This window comes from Arachis ipaensis, chromosome B01 (genome assembly GCF_000816755.2).
Source record: "Arachis ipaensis cultivar K30076 chromosome B01, Araip1.1, whole genome shotgun sequence".
NCBI classification, from domain to species: Eukaryota; Viridiplantae; Streptophyta; class Magnoliopsida; order Fabales; family Fabaceae; genus Arachis; species Arachis ipaensis.
The window spans coordinates 85677431-85692031 of NC_029785.2; the positions used below are offsets into that span (position 1 = coordinate 85677431).

General features: G+C 36.2%; 1 protein-coding gene across 1 annotated transcript; it reads right to left on the reverse strand.

The window, feature by feature from the left end:
• LOC107618671 lies at positions 1229-3968 on the reverse strand. The gene is made up of 4 exons (XM_021110398.1): positions 3800-3968; positions 3637-3727; positions 3493-3555; positions 1229-1273 (listed from the first exon to the last, which is right to left on the reverse strand). The coding sequence occupies exons 1-4, from the start codon at positions 3966-3968 to the stop codon at positions 1237-1239; spliced, it is 360 nt and encodes a 119-aa protein (XP_020966057.1). The 3' UTR covers positions 1229-1236.

Sequence of the window (14601 nt, forward strand, 5' to 3'; positions counted from 1 at the left end):
ACTCTTAAGGTACGAACGACTTAAGATTAAAGGATTGTGCGTGTGTTTCTTAATAAGGATATTCCAAAAGATTCAAGCAAACTGTAAGGAACACGATCAAATAGAAAGCAAATCAAATCAAAACTTCTTTAGAAAAGTCTAAAACAAAGATTTTGAAAGAATTAAATAAATTGTTGTGTATCGCAGCGGTGGAGGTTCAACTCACTTAAAGGGTTTCTTAGCTCATGTAGAGGAATCCGAAATCAATGACCACATTGCAGGAATCAAAAGGGGAAACTAAGGGCACTATCAACTAAGTTATGCGTAAGAAAATTCAAATTGCTTTTGAAAAAGTAGTGAAGCAGGTGATTTCAAGATGAAGAAAAGAAAGACTACTGATACATCACATAACGTGGCACGATTCATAGCACATCCGTTGATAACAGTTAGAAAGGAACACAAAGCCATAAGTGAGGGTAGCTAAAATCAATGGTTAATGTTTCTAGAGATCTGTAAGTCATTTATGGCACCAAAACAAATTCAAGATCAAGTCGAGGAGTATAAAATTCATAAAGATGGCTATTAACAGTGATAAGGGTAAATATCTCAAAAGTTTCAAGCAACAACTGGATACAGAACTAAGCAAAGACAGTGTATGAATGGTAACATAAAGTTGGCAATTGAATCAATCACATTTCATGAAGGAAATAATAAATAAGGAATTCCAATGCAATTGATAGAGAAGGAGATAAAACTAAGCACGAATAAAGGATTATACGCCGAAACGGATTTATCTTCAAAGTTAATTTCTAACGCTCCTAGCCAAACTTAATACTAGAAATTATACAATGCAAGACTAATGGTATTAATCAATAGACCGTCGTGTGCATAAAGCTCTAATTCTCGTTACCAGAACAAGACCTATTATATGACAGACGCTCAGAGTATGCAATTGAAGCATAGTCGGTCCATTCCTCAGGCTCTACAGGAAGGACCGCTCTGATACCATAATGTAACACCCTAACTATCAAATGTCACACTTCCGGCTGCGCCACTCTGATAGCTCAGGTATTACGACGACTTTTAAAATATTTATATATATATATATATATATATATATACATCATACCAAAATACAAACTTCACATAACAAAACTTCTATCCCTCTTGCAAAAGTTATAATATTAATGGCGAGGGAAAAGTAATAATAACTAAACTAAAACATCTTCAATCGCAGAAGCTAAACTCAACTACTCTTCATAAGCTTCTTTGTTCGTTTCCTAAAAAGAGAAGTCTATAGAGGGGTGAGAACCTAACCACATGGTCTCACCTCAGATTTTCAGAATTTGTTATAAGAAGATATTTAGTAGGAAAACTGTCTTTCAAACTCAGTGATTAAGTATCCAGAAATCCTAAACACAGTTTTTTCCTATAAAAGAAAATTAAAAGTTTCCTTACAGTATGAATGACCAATCTGTTCCAAACATAGGTTCATTAAGTCTATGCTGAACCAGCTTGATCTTTCATACTTTCCTAATAAATCATTTAGAAACCAATCACAGACTTTAACTCAGCGACTCAAACAATTCCACGACCAAATCATCATCTCATCATCAATATCCAAACTCAAAGGTACTACCACAGAAACATACACAGGAAAAACATACAAGGAAAACATAGGTATAGATTACAGTTACAGCATATAGCTCAAATAGCAGTTAATAACAGTTAAGCAATTAGGCAGACCCAAACCAATTCAAACTCAAACAAAGCATACAAGTGCATATGATGAATGCCTATCCTATGGCTGATGATATCATCCATCGGTTATATAGCCAACCCGACACATCCTAGTAGCTAACCATGGACTGAAACATCCATCGCGGAGCAAGTGGACTTGAGCTACAACCCCCTTACTACTACCCGCTCAACTTAGAGCCAGTGGAATACCCACTACTGCGGCTACTACCCAGGCGGGTGTTTAATAGCTCAACCTGGAGCAAGGGGGATGAACCACCATCCTTGTTACTACCCAAGCATCACAAACATACTTTTGTTCAATTTAAATCAAGCATGATCATTATCAATTCTCAAACATTAACCTGGAGTAAGCGGGACGAACCACCATCCTTGCTACCACCCATGTATCTCAAAACATACATTTATTCAATCTCAAACATACACTTATTCATTCCATCTCATTTCAATCAGCAAACATCATATCATTCACCGTCAATCAGACTCAAAATCTTATTTCAAAAATCATTCTTGGCCCACTTTCAAATCACAAACGTATTCAGTTCACATCTTGCCAAGAACCACTTTTCTTAAGTAAATTTTCTTTTCAAAACTTTCAAAGAACTTTGTAACCAAGCCAAATTCAAAATCTCTTCTTGAAAGACTGAAAATCACTCATTTTCAAATCATTTGCTCAATTGCTTTAAAATCAAAAGTTATTAATTGAAATTTACAGCAAGGTCTCAAGACTTTAGGGAAAAATAACCGGCCTCATTTTCTTATATTCCGTAAAGACTCTTAAAAAATCATTGTTTTCTTAATTTAATTTATACAAAGGAAGTTTCTAAACCCATTTAAAACCAAATCATAGAAATCAGAAGTTCTGAACCAAATTCGAATCCAATATTAATCTTAATTTTATTCTTGAAACCAATTTTTTCAATCTTTTCCAGAAACATCACAAAATGACATCACTCAATCAAAGTCCCTTTTTATATACAAAATTGACCTTAAAACATAATACTTTCCATAAGTGCTTTAAAATCGTAAAGTAATTCTATTCTGAATAAATCAAACTTAAGACATGTTTTTGTCAAATAAATTGAATTCAAAGCATAACTATTTCCTTAATAAATCAAATAATATGATTGCTCAAAATTAAACTTTTCTAAATAACATTTCAACAAGGTTTCATATTTTCTAGAAAATCTGGCAGCTTCTCCCCTAAAACTTGGACTTTGCCACCCTCTTCGGGTCCTAACTGAACCATTCCTCAATCCCTTTCAACGGGTTCAAACCCAAATCAGTTTCCAATAAACAAAATTCAGATTTTCAGATATGGAAATCATTTCAATATCCATCCAACCAGAAATCCCCAATTTAACAAAATCAAACAATATTTCAATCAAACAGTCAATCATATCCACCCAAGACAATTCAAACAATTCATAAGACGTATATAATCACCAGAAATTGTATTTATCACATCCATATCCATTTATAACAATTCCAAATTATAAAATAAGCTGTTTTAGAAAATCACCCCTACCTTGATAAGTCGAATCCCATAACCGAACGCATCACAAAAAAGTCCTTTCTCTCGGCTCGCGGTCAACGAAAGCCGCAAATCTCAGCTCAAACCATTCTTTTAGCAACCATAGCAATGTTATACAACATGAAATATTCAGAACTCGAACCTATGTTACCAGACCACAGAATCTATAACCAAACACGATAGAAAACTAACGCAAGGGTTTTTGAAACTTAAATACCAACTGAAATAGCATAACAAAGTAGCTGAAAACTCCGAACACGACATGCAAGCACCGATACTCAACCCTATGATAGACAACATCGCAACACCTCAGCATGAGATAACAGAACAGCGACAAAAAGGCTTCTCGAACCAAATATGCTCACCAAGCCAGAGGATTCAGCGGCGCTCTCTGGCGGCAGAGGCAAGGGGCAGCGACACCCAGCTCATCCTCCTTCCACGCGACTCTGACAGCGGCTGTAGCAACATGTAGTGACTATGGTGTTCCCAGGATTCAAAAAGGACAGAATCTAATAACAAGACCCTTACCGGTAGTGGATCCCGGTGATGCAGCGGCATTTTCTGACAACCTATCACTTGTGGCAGTGCTGGGCAGAGGCGGCGACGAGCTTGGACGACGGCGGTGGCTTCCCAGGAGTGACTGGACATGGTGGTTCCAGGCTCGCAGGCCTCTAACTCGTGAACCCTCTTTCTCCATGACTCAGCTTCGACGGCGGCTCCTATGGTGGAGCAGCGGCGACGGCGAGATGCCGACGCCTCCTCCTCACGCGGCTGTCTCTCTCTCCTCAGTTTTAAATCGCAACGGTGGCTTCAAGGCAGATCGGTGGCGACGCATAGTGCAGTGGCGATGCGAGGCAGGGTAAGGCGCGATGGCGAGCTGGACAGTAGCGACTTCTCCTCCGTCTTCCTCTGCCGACAATGCTCTCCCCCTCCTCAACGTTCTCCCTCTCTTCCTCGGATCCCCCCTTCTTCTCCCTTTCCCTTTCTTTTTTTTCTTTTTTTTCTTTTCTTCTTTTGGTTTCAGTGGCTGGTTGGTTGTGTGTATTGTGTGTGGGTCACAGACCGTGTGCGAGGGTGAGTGAGTGAGTGTAGTGTTAGGGTTTGGGGTGGTGTGGGTTAGTTTAGGTATTTTTATTAAAAATAGGGATAGTAGTGTAATTTTTATAAAATAAATAAAAGATAAAATAATAATTAAAAATCAAATTAAATTTAAAGTATTCATCCTTAAAATACTTTTTAATTACCAAATTGGTAAATTATATTTAGTTAAATACTATTTTAATAAAAATCAGAGATAAGTAAATTAATTCTTTTTTATTTATAAAATAAGATTAAAAATCTAAATATTTAAAATTAAGACATATGAAATATTCACTATTTTTCAACTATAAAAACTCTAAATAATAAATAAGAATTTACTCGACTTATATATAAACATCTCTAAAAATATATTCTTAAATAAATATAATAGATGATAAATAATTTATTCAATAACTTTTAAAAATTAGGGGTCTTACAATAAGTGTGTGAATAGTTGATAAAATCACCCTAAATTAGCATAAGATAAACCACAAAATTGGAGTTTATTAACGAGGAAACCGATGAAGATTTTACTAAGCTTTTGATCATGCTTTTCTTTGATGTATGATCTTAGTTATTAATTTTTCATCGCCATTATTATTACATTTTTGTCAAGTGGGATAGGAGTGTTTGATTTGATGGCTTTGTATATACATATATGCTTGTATGTGTGTATGTACATATAGAAGAAAAAGTATCTCTGTTTTTTTCAAAGAAAAGTCGATGCGATTTTCAGTCAAAGGCTCCTACTATGTAAATGTATATTTAAAATAGTTGTAATATCCGTTCTATCAGAGTAGCGCAGCCAGAAGCGTAACATTCTGATTGTAAGTCTGTTACATGGTACACCTTGCTCTTTGCTTGCTTGCATGGCTCTGCATGGCTTGAGTCTCTTTTGGTTGCCTCTTGATTCTTCATGCAATGCTTACCTCTTTGAAAATGCTTCCTTTTCTACTTGATTTCACTTTCTTTTAATCATGTTTCCTTGAAAATACTTAGCAAATACCTTAGTAGCAAAAGATACTTAAAAGTGATTAGATTAGAGGAACAAACTGTGACTAATCTAAGAAAATAAGAAAATAATGCAAGAAAAACTACTAAGGTTGCGGACGCATCACAACACTAAACTTAAAATTTTGCTTGTCCTCAAGCAAAAAGAAAAGAAAAAAATTGAATCTCTTTAAAGCTCATGTCCATGTTGATAATGGGATTTACTCACCTTATGATCATAAATGAAATCTCTTCTTACTTATGAGACCTTTATTTTCTTGGGTTTTTATTGATCCTTGGATCTTTTGGTTTCTTCTTTTTAACTGAGAGAGATTATTGAAGTTATCAACTCTTAGTGCTTTATCTCAAGCAAAACTTTTGATAGTGGGCTTTCAATTGATAATCCTAAACCAATTGGCTCTGGTTACCGATTGATAAAGTACCCCTCGGATCTAATTAACCAAGCATCTCCTTGACACAGTTGCACCACAAGCATATAGCTAAAGACTTGAATTTCCAAACATCGATGTCTAGAGCCTCTTTGGACTTCTAAATATTTTGTCTCAAGGTGGCTCTTAATTGTGGGCTTTCGATCGATAATCCCAAACCAGTTGGCCTAAGTTACCGGGTGATGAAGCACCCCTTGGATCTAATCACCTAAGACTTTCCTTTGACAATCAACACCATAAACACATAACTGGACTCTTTATCCATTGATTCTCAGAGCTTTGCAACTTTGATTTTCTTTTGATCTTTCCATTTTTCATTATTTTCTTGCTATTTCTTGTCTCTCTTTCTTTTTCTTTCTTTTTCAGTTAAATTTCAATTCAAGGATCTTTTTGTTTGTTCAGAGATCTTATAATACTTCTCTAAACCTCTATTCATGAAGAATGATTATTCCCTTTCATTCAAGACTATTTACTTGTTATCACATTCCATGGAATACAATCATAATTCATAGACCACCACTTTATATAACCGGACTTTATTTAATAGATTCAATTTTTTTCCATCAAAACAACTCTTTTCATGTAATTAGAAGGTTCTGAGGGCAAGTTTAGTGATAGGCATGGATAAAATAAAACAAAGAAACAGACACGATACAAAGAAAGGAAAAGAAAAATGAAAACAAAGAAAAATTAAGGAACGAAAGAATTACTAACCACCATACACAATTGTTATTAGATTCATTCATTGTTCTTTGTTGCCCTCTTCATCCTCATTCTTGGTCTTAGTTACAGCACCAAACTTAGAGTTTGGCCATATACAGATTGGTGAACACTAAACTTAGGATTTGATCATATGATAAAGTTGTGAAGAGTATAGAGAAACATAGAATGCTAAGTACATATTATGTTACGTGATGCATGCATGAGTTTATTTTTTGAATAAAAGAAAACATAAACAAAATATGAAGAATGAATGCAGAAGAAGAAAACAACGATGGTAGCGAAAACTTTTGAAAACCAATTTTGAAAATTAAAATTGATAATGAGAACTATGTTCGAAAGTAGAAATTAACTAAGATATAAGTTATTCATTAAAACATTTTTTTATCTTTTTCCAATTAATTAAAAGAAAGAAATTTAATGGAGAAGAGAAGAAAGTACTCATTGACTGGGTTGTCTCCCACAATATTACAACCTCTTTGTGAACAACTTCATTTGTTGTGGGATTAGGTCTTCTATGTGCTTGATCTACACATTTCTAATCTTTTTCCAGTGATATTTTGTTCATGGATATTGTGGGGCTCATTCCCTTTTCTTCAAAAATTGAGTGTTGTGGAGAGTTCTCAATGGCTTCTCCTTTGAGAACTTCTCGGATCATTAGGTATGAACTGGGATATAGACTCCTCAGGTTGGTGGCCTTGCATTCCTCTCTAGGATTAGACACTGTGTCACTTGGAGAGGAATTTGCTTGCTTCTCTGCCAATTGCTTAGCAATTTGTCCCAATTGCACCTCTAAACTTTTGATGGATGCTTCTTGATTTCTAATGTTTTTTCTTGTTTTTTGCATGAATTCTTGAATTTCTTGAACAAACTTAGCAGTTATCTTACATTCTTTTGTAGGAAGTTGCACTGTTTCTCTTGGGAAGGAATATGCCTGTTCCTCTGCCACTTTCTTGGCAATCAACTCCAATTACTTCTCCAAATTATTGAAGGGGGTTTCTTGATTTTTGAAGTTTGTTCTTGTTTCTTAAATGAAATCTTGAGTTTCTTGAGAAAACTCTTGAGTGGATTGAGACAAACTTTCTATAGCAAGCTCAAAAGAATTTTATGGTTGCATTAACTCCACTTGCTATTGGTAGAAGAAATTGGAGTACCTCTAGCTTTGGCCAGACCAATCATCAATATAGTAATTCCTCTGTCTGAGGGGATTGGGGTTACTCCCCTACTTTGAGGCATAACCCATGTATGCTCCTCCATAAAAGTCATAGCCAGAGGCTTGTGAAGCATGCAATTGTTTTACTTGTGTTGTGAGTAAGGAAACTTGTTGAAACATACACTTGCTGAGAGTAAGGATTGTGTTCATATGGTCCATCACTTCCTTGTACATAAAAAGGAAAATTAAAGGCACCAGTGCAAAGAAACAAAAATTGAAGCAATAAAAAACTAAATTAACAAGACAAAACAGCAACACCAAATGTAATTTGGAAGTACCGTGCTTGAATAAAAAGAAAGAAACAAAACGAAACCCTAATAATGAAAAGGAGTTAAAACAAAAATAAAAACATAATAATGTAAAGGAAGTAAACAAAAATGAAACCCTAATAATGAAAAGGAAATAAAACTAGAATGAAAACAAAGCAAACAGGATCTAATTTAGCAATTTAACCCAACGTATGACGTCAATCTCAATTAATCACCGGATCGTTCAAATAATACCACGGTAAGTGGATATTGTTCTCGCAAGGATTAAAGGATTGAGCAGGCAAATATCGAATAGAATTGCTAATTTGATCAATAGAACTTGGAGTTAGTGATTGTTGAAGACCCTTGAATGCTTGAAAGCTTAGAAACTTGAAAGTTGAATGCTTCGGACAGTGCTTGTTGAATTGGAAGAAATCAATGGTGGTGAATGTCTAGGATTTCGAAGATGCTCATGCTCTCAGACAAATCAAACCTTGTTGATCTAATTCTAAAGATTGCAAAGATCTGTTCACGATGAATCTAAAGTAACCGATTTTCGATGTCTCGGCTCCTCGATTTCTCTTTTATTAACCTACCGAAAATGTCTTGGTCTATCAATTAATCAAAGAGGTTAAGTTCAAAAATCCAATTCAGTTTCTCAATGAGAAAATCCATTTTCCAAGAATTGTCATAATCCCAATAATATGTCACGTATTCAAAATTAGGGTAATCAAAAATCATGTATTGTGTCATACACTCTAAAAGCCATGTCTAGTCGATTTAGAAAGCCATTTCAAGCACAATTTGAAAATCAGTTCTGTCAAATCAGTAAACAAATCCAAAACCAGATTAGCACACCTGTCGATGCTACTAATAATTTAGTGATTGATAAACCCCATTATTAGGGTTTATCTTGTGCTTAATTTAGGAGATTTTATCACCTTTTCTCAGATTTATCCAAGGAAATAGCATGGTTTCATGATTGTCTCCTAATTTGTGCTTAAGTGTGAAAACATGCTTTTTAGGCCCTTAATTGCTAATTTTGATTCATCTTTGATTCCGCTAGATGCCTTGATATGTTTGTTAGTGAATTCAGGATGGAAAGGCTAGGAATGGATCAAAGGGATGGAGAGGAAAAGCATGCAAGAGGAGAACTCATGAAGAAACAAGGATTTGGGATGCTGAGATCGACGCGCACGCGCAGCAGGCGCGCACACGTGGAATATGAGGTCGCATGGCGATGCGTATGTGTACATGACGCGTACGCGTGGATAGCAAATTGTCAAGCGACGCGTACGTGTGACCCACGCGTACGCGTCGGTGCTCGCACGTGAATCACTTTAAGGCAATCTGCTGGGGGCAACTTCTGGGCTTCCCAGGCCCAGATCCAACTTATTTCTAAGGCTATTTAAGGCAGAATTCAAGGGGGAGTCATAACCTTCCAACACATTACATCATATTAGTTTACTTTAGTTTAGTTTTGGAGGGAAAGTTAGTTTCTAGAGAGAGAAGCTCTCTCTTCTCTCTTGAATTAGGATTAGGTTTAGGTTAATTTCTTAGATCTAGATCTACTTCTTCTCTTGCTTCAATTTTCCTTTTGCTTTATGAATTCTTATGTAGATCTCTATATTCTCTTTCAATGCAATCTATGATTTCCATGTCTTTTCATGTTGCTTTGATTTTCTATTATGGATATATTGCCTTTGTAGTTAGATCTCTCTTTAATTCTTGCAATTCATGTTGTTTACCTTTATCGCCTTCTATTTGTTTGTTGAAATGCCTCTTTTAGTTATGAGTTAGATTTTGTTCTTCTTGGCCTAGGTAGAGTAATTGGTGACTCTTGAGTTATCAAACTCCTTTTGTTGATTGATAATTAGAAGTTGCTAATTAACTTGAATGCCACTAAAGCTAGTCTTTTGTCATGATTAGGCTAGGACTTGTGGAATCAAGTTAATTCATCCACTTGACTTTCCTTCATAGTTAGAGGTTAACTAAGTGGGAGCAATGGACAATTGTTGTCACAATTAAGGAGGATAATGAGGATAGGACTTCTAGTTCTCATACCTTGCCAAGAGCTTTGTTAGTTGTTAGTTTATTTCCTTTTCCATTTATATTATTTGTCTATTACCTCAAAAACCCCAAACATACTTCATAACCATTAACAAGAACACTCTATTGCAATTTCTAGGAAGAACGACCCGAAGTTTGAATACTTCGGTTATTTTTGTAGGGATTTGTTACTTGTGACAACCAAATTTTTGTATAAAAGGTTTCTTTGTTGGTTTAGAAACTATACTTGCAACGAGAATTCATTTGTGAAATTCTTTACCATCAAGAAGCCGTTCCTCAAAATGGCGCCATTGCCGGGGAATTGCAATGGTGTTATATTATTGGTTATTGTATATATGTGAATATTGTGAATAGCCTGATTTTTGGATTGCTTGTTAGTTTTTGCTAGTTTTAGGACTTTGTTTCATTATTTCTTAATAGCTTTTGTTTTTTATTTTCTTTTTTCATTATGAATTCTCACTTTGGCTATGAGTTTGGTTCTAACTATGTTGTAGGAAATCGAAGCTTCAATGAGGATGTGTATCAAGGATGGGACAATGAAAGGTGGGAGGAGCCATATGCATATGATCAATCTTCATGGCAACAACCTCCACCATTACACTATGAACAAGAGCCATTCTATGATGCATATCAATCCAATGGCTATGGTGAATCTCCTTGTGACTTTCAAGAACCACCACCATATGCCTATGAGCCATACCCTCAACATAACCCTCAACCATACTCACAAGCCCCTTTTCACCAACCACCTTTATATGACCCTAATCCATATCCACCATTCCAACAACTATATGAGCCATATGAACCACATATAGAGCCACCCCCTCCATACTATTACCAAGATGAACCACCTCTAATGTATATAAATTTTCAACCACAAGATGAATTTTACTTTCCACCACAACCTCCCATGGAAGAATATTCATGTCCGTTGATCCAAGAGCAAGATGATCTTACTTATTCTAGCAAGTTGGAACAAGAATCAAGAGATCGCCTTAAGGAATTAATGGATCGGTTTCAAGCAACCATGGCATGTGTTGTGCAACAAGTGGAGAAATTGGAGAGTGTTGAACCGCCACAACCCTACCAAGAAGAACCACCTTCCTATTTTGAACCCTTTCTCCAAAATGATGAACCCCCTATCCACCCCAAGCCCCAATGGATGATTATCTCACTTTGCTATGTCAAGGGCAAGAAGAAATACAAAGGGAGGTGCTAAAATTCACGGCCGAATTAGATGAGGTATCAAGCCGGTTAGTCTCCCAATGCTTGAACCCTCAAGAGCCTAGCATGATGGAGGGATTAGAAAATTCCGTAGAAAATGAGGAATGTCACTTTGTGTTGGAACAATTGGAGGAACCTATGATTGATGAAGACAACAAAGAAGTGGTTGAAGATTTAGGAGATGTGGAGTCTCCATGAGAATCTAAGGTCATAGAGAATCCCTCCAACAAGATTGAAGTTGATGTTGAGGAAGAAAGTGCACAACCTCCAAGGAATATTCCATATGAAGAATTGGACGGGAGAGAGCAAGAATCGAGTTCCTTTGGCAATGAAGATCATGGATCCAATCTTAGTAGTGAAGAATCTTTTGAGCTTGAAGAACCTTCTCACAATGAGATAGAAAGTAATGTGGAGGTAAATTTCTCTCATCCTCCCATTTAGGATTTGAGTAAGGAAAAAGAGTTAGATAGAATTATTGAACAAAGGATTGAGATTGAGAAATCTTGTGAGGAGGTGGAGGTCCTTAGAAAAAGGAGGATGGGATACGCTTTGTCAAGATCCTTGGAAGCTTCTTTGCCTAGGTTGTCATCTAATCCTACATTTGAGTGGGTGAAATTCACCTCTATTAGCTTTATTATCCCACTTGAATATGGCTTGCTTGAAACGGATGGTCAACTTAGGGAACTTTGTGGGATGAAGCGTAAGAGAAGGATGTTTTGTGGTTGGCATTGCAAATCAAGGCTCATTTTGGTTGATACTTCAAGGGTTAGATACAACGGTTTGGCTAATGCTCAACTAGATGAGTCTAGAGGGATTTTTGGTCACTCTATTGAGAATTCATCTTGCTTGCCACTCAGATGGACTAAAAATGATCAACTTCAAGACGGGTGTGAAAATAAAGTGTGGGATCCCGGATTACAAGAAGAGGATCGACTTTGGGAGCCCCAAGCTTGTGAAGAACTCCATCAAGACTTTGCGCAACTCATGAGAAATCTTGGGGCACAATGGAGAACCAAGCATTGGTAGGAGTTCCAAGAAGAATTCAAGCACAAGCCACCTTGATGAGAAGCTCCCCATAAGTCCAACATAAGGACAATAAACAAAAGTGCTAGGTGGGAGGCACCCCACCATGGTAAAATCTTTTCATTTTTATCTTTTGTACATATTAGTAGAATTAGTTTAATTTTACATTTTGATTAGTTTGTTCAGTTTATTTGATAGTCTAATATGTTAAATAAGGTTTTATGGTGTTTTGGTAGCTGTTTGGGGTTTGGAATGCTTGGTTTGGTGCAATAACTTAGAAAAATTTTGAAAAAGAGAGCACCATCCATGCATACAGGTGCCTCACGCGTACGCGTACATCAAGCATTTTCGATCATCCACGCGCACGCGTCATCCACGTGTACGCGTGGATGCAAAAATTTCACCTGCAAGCCATTTTCCCGATAGTTGCGCCTACACTGCACTAACATTGTGCCTTTTGCGCAAGTGAACTCACACGTACGCATACACGATGCGTACATGTCGCTCTCTAAATAACCCATCAACACGCACTCATGATACACACGTACGCGTCGCGTCCATTTCACCTCAACCCACGCGCACGCATGACATACACGTACGCGTGGATGCCATTCTTTAACACACTTCTTTTCTTCTCTTCTTTCCATTTCTTTCCTTCTTCTCGCTTCTCTTTTCTTTTCACCTCTCACCCATCACCCAACACTACCAAACACCATTTCTAACCACTCCTTTTAGTTAGTTAGTTGTCTAGTTAGGTTCATTTTTGTTTAATTTTTGTTTCCATAATAAGTGTTGGATTAATTTTGTTTACTGTTTAATGCTGCTGCTCACTGATAGGATGTTAGTTTAACATCAATGTTGTTAATTGTCATTGTTGGATTTTATTGTTGAGGTTATAATTTGCTACTTGGTTTTGGATTTTCATGCTTAACCTTTGTGGATACCAAGTGAATGAGAATTGCCTTCAAGCGTTCTAACTTCTTGAATTGCATGATTTGGCCACCATGTGATTTGAATCCTATTCTTTGATTAGGCAATTAATTGATGGATGTTGTGCATTTATCTTAATGTATTGTGTTTCTTGATCATATACATTCATATGTTTTTGGCTTGAATGCTTTCATTCTTCTTTATTGCTTGTTCGGTTATCTTGACCTACAAGTTTAAAGCATCTCAAGCACACTAGAATGAGTGAAGTGCATGTTCCTTTTGTGTAACTGTGGCATAATTTTTATGTTGGTTTGTGTGTTCTAAGCCGCGCGCAACTTAGAATGCACACTTACTTTGAGCTATGTCACACTAATTCATTCACCCCATTCTAGTGATTTATCTCATTCCAACAATTTACGCTTTCTTGCTTCTATATTTTCCTATCTTATGGTGTTATTTTCTGTTTTTCATTATTCCTGCACCACAAGCAAAAACGAAAGCAGAAGAAAGAACACGCAGCACTGGTTGACCTACCAGCTGAATGTAGCAACTCGGAAAGTCACCGTACCCCCTTACTCTTCTTAGAATGCACTGAGGACGGTGCAAACTTTTAAGTATAGGGAGGTCGTCCGACCAGTCGGCGTTCTTGGGTGACAAGTTTCTAATCCCAACACTTTTTCATTTCATTTTTAGGTCTTTTAGGATTTTTTTTGTTGCATTTTCTTATTTTTGCATATATATACATAATAAGCTTAGTCAAAATAATGAAATTTTTTGAGAAAATTATCTATAGAACATTGACATTCCAATTGATTTGAGTGAAAACTTTTCATTAAACTTGCTTCAATTATATCTTGTGGAACATGTTTTGAGCTAAGAACACACAACCTAGTGAGATTTGAGCCTAATTGCATGGTTACATCTTATAACCACTTATTTTCCTTCTTGTGTGCATTAGTCTCTTCCTATGATTGTAATCTTTGATTTGTTTGATTCTTTATGTCCATTATTTTATGTATTCATGCACTTATATGATTGAGGCCATTGTTTTATTAGCTTACTCACCCAAATAGCCTACCTTTTATCTTCCATTGTTAGCCAATTTGAGCCTACGATTAACCCACTTTGTTCTTAATTTTAACACATTACAAGCCTTGAAGCGAAAAATAATAAATGTCCTTAATTTGGATCTTTGATTGTCTTAGGCTAATGTGTGTGTGTCATTCAAGTGTGGGAAACTTGGGACATTGGTTAAGAGAAAAGGGTGTTTTTGTTTTGTATTTCTATATCTGGAAATTGGGTACATACTCATCTGTTAATTAAAAATGTAAAACCATATGCATTGATGCTCTTGTATATATTTTAGTTTGAAAAGAAAAAAAA

What these genes read in the sequence shown, in the direction of transcription:
- LOC107618671 (XM_021110398.1), bottom strand. Translation starts at nt 3,968, where the DNA reads ATGGAGAAAGAGGGTTCACGAGTTAGAGGCCTGCGAGCCTGGAACCAC. An exon ending in ATCACCGGGATCCACTACCG is followed by an intron (nt 3,728 to 3,799) that starts GTAAGGGTCTTG and finishes ATGTTGCTACAG; the next exon opens with CCGCTGTCAGAGTCGCGTGG. An exon ending in TACTTTGTTATGCTATTTCA is followed by an intron (nt 1,274 to 3,492) that starts GTTGGTATTTAA and finishes ACCCCTCTATAG; the next exon opens with ACTTCTCTTTTTAGGAAACG.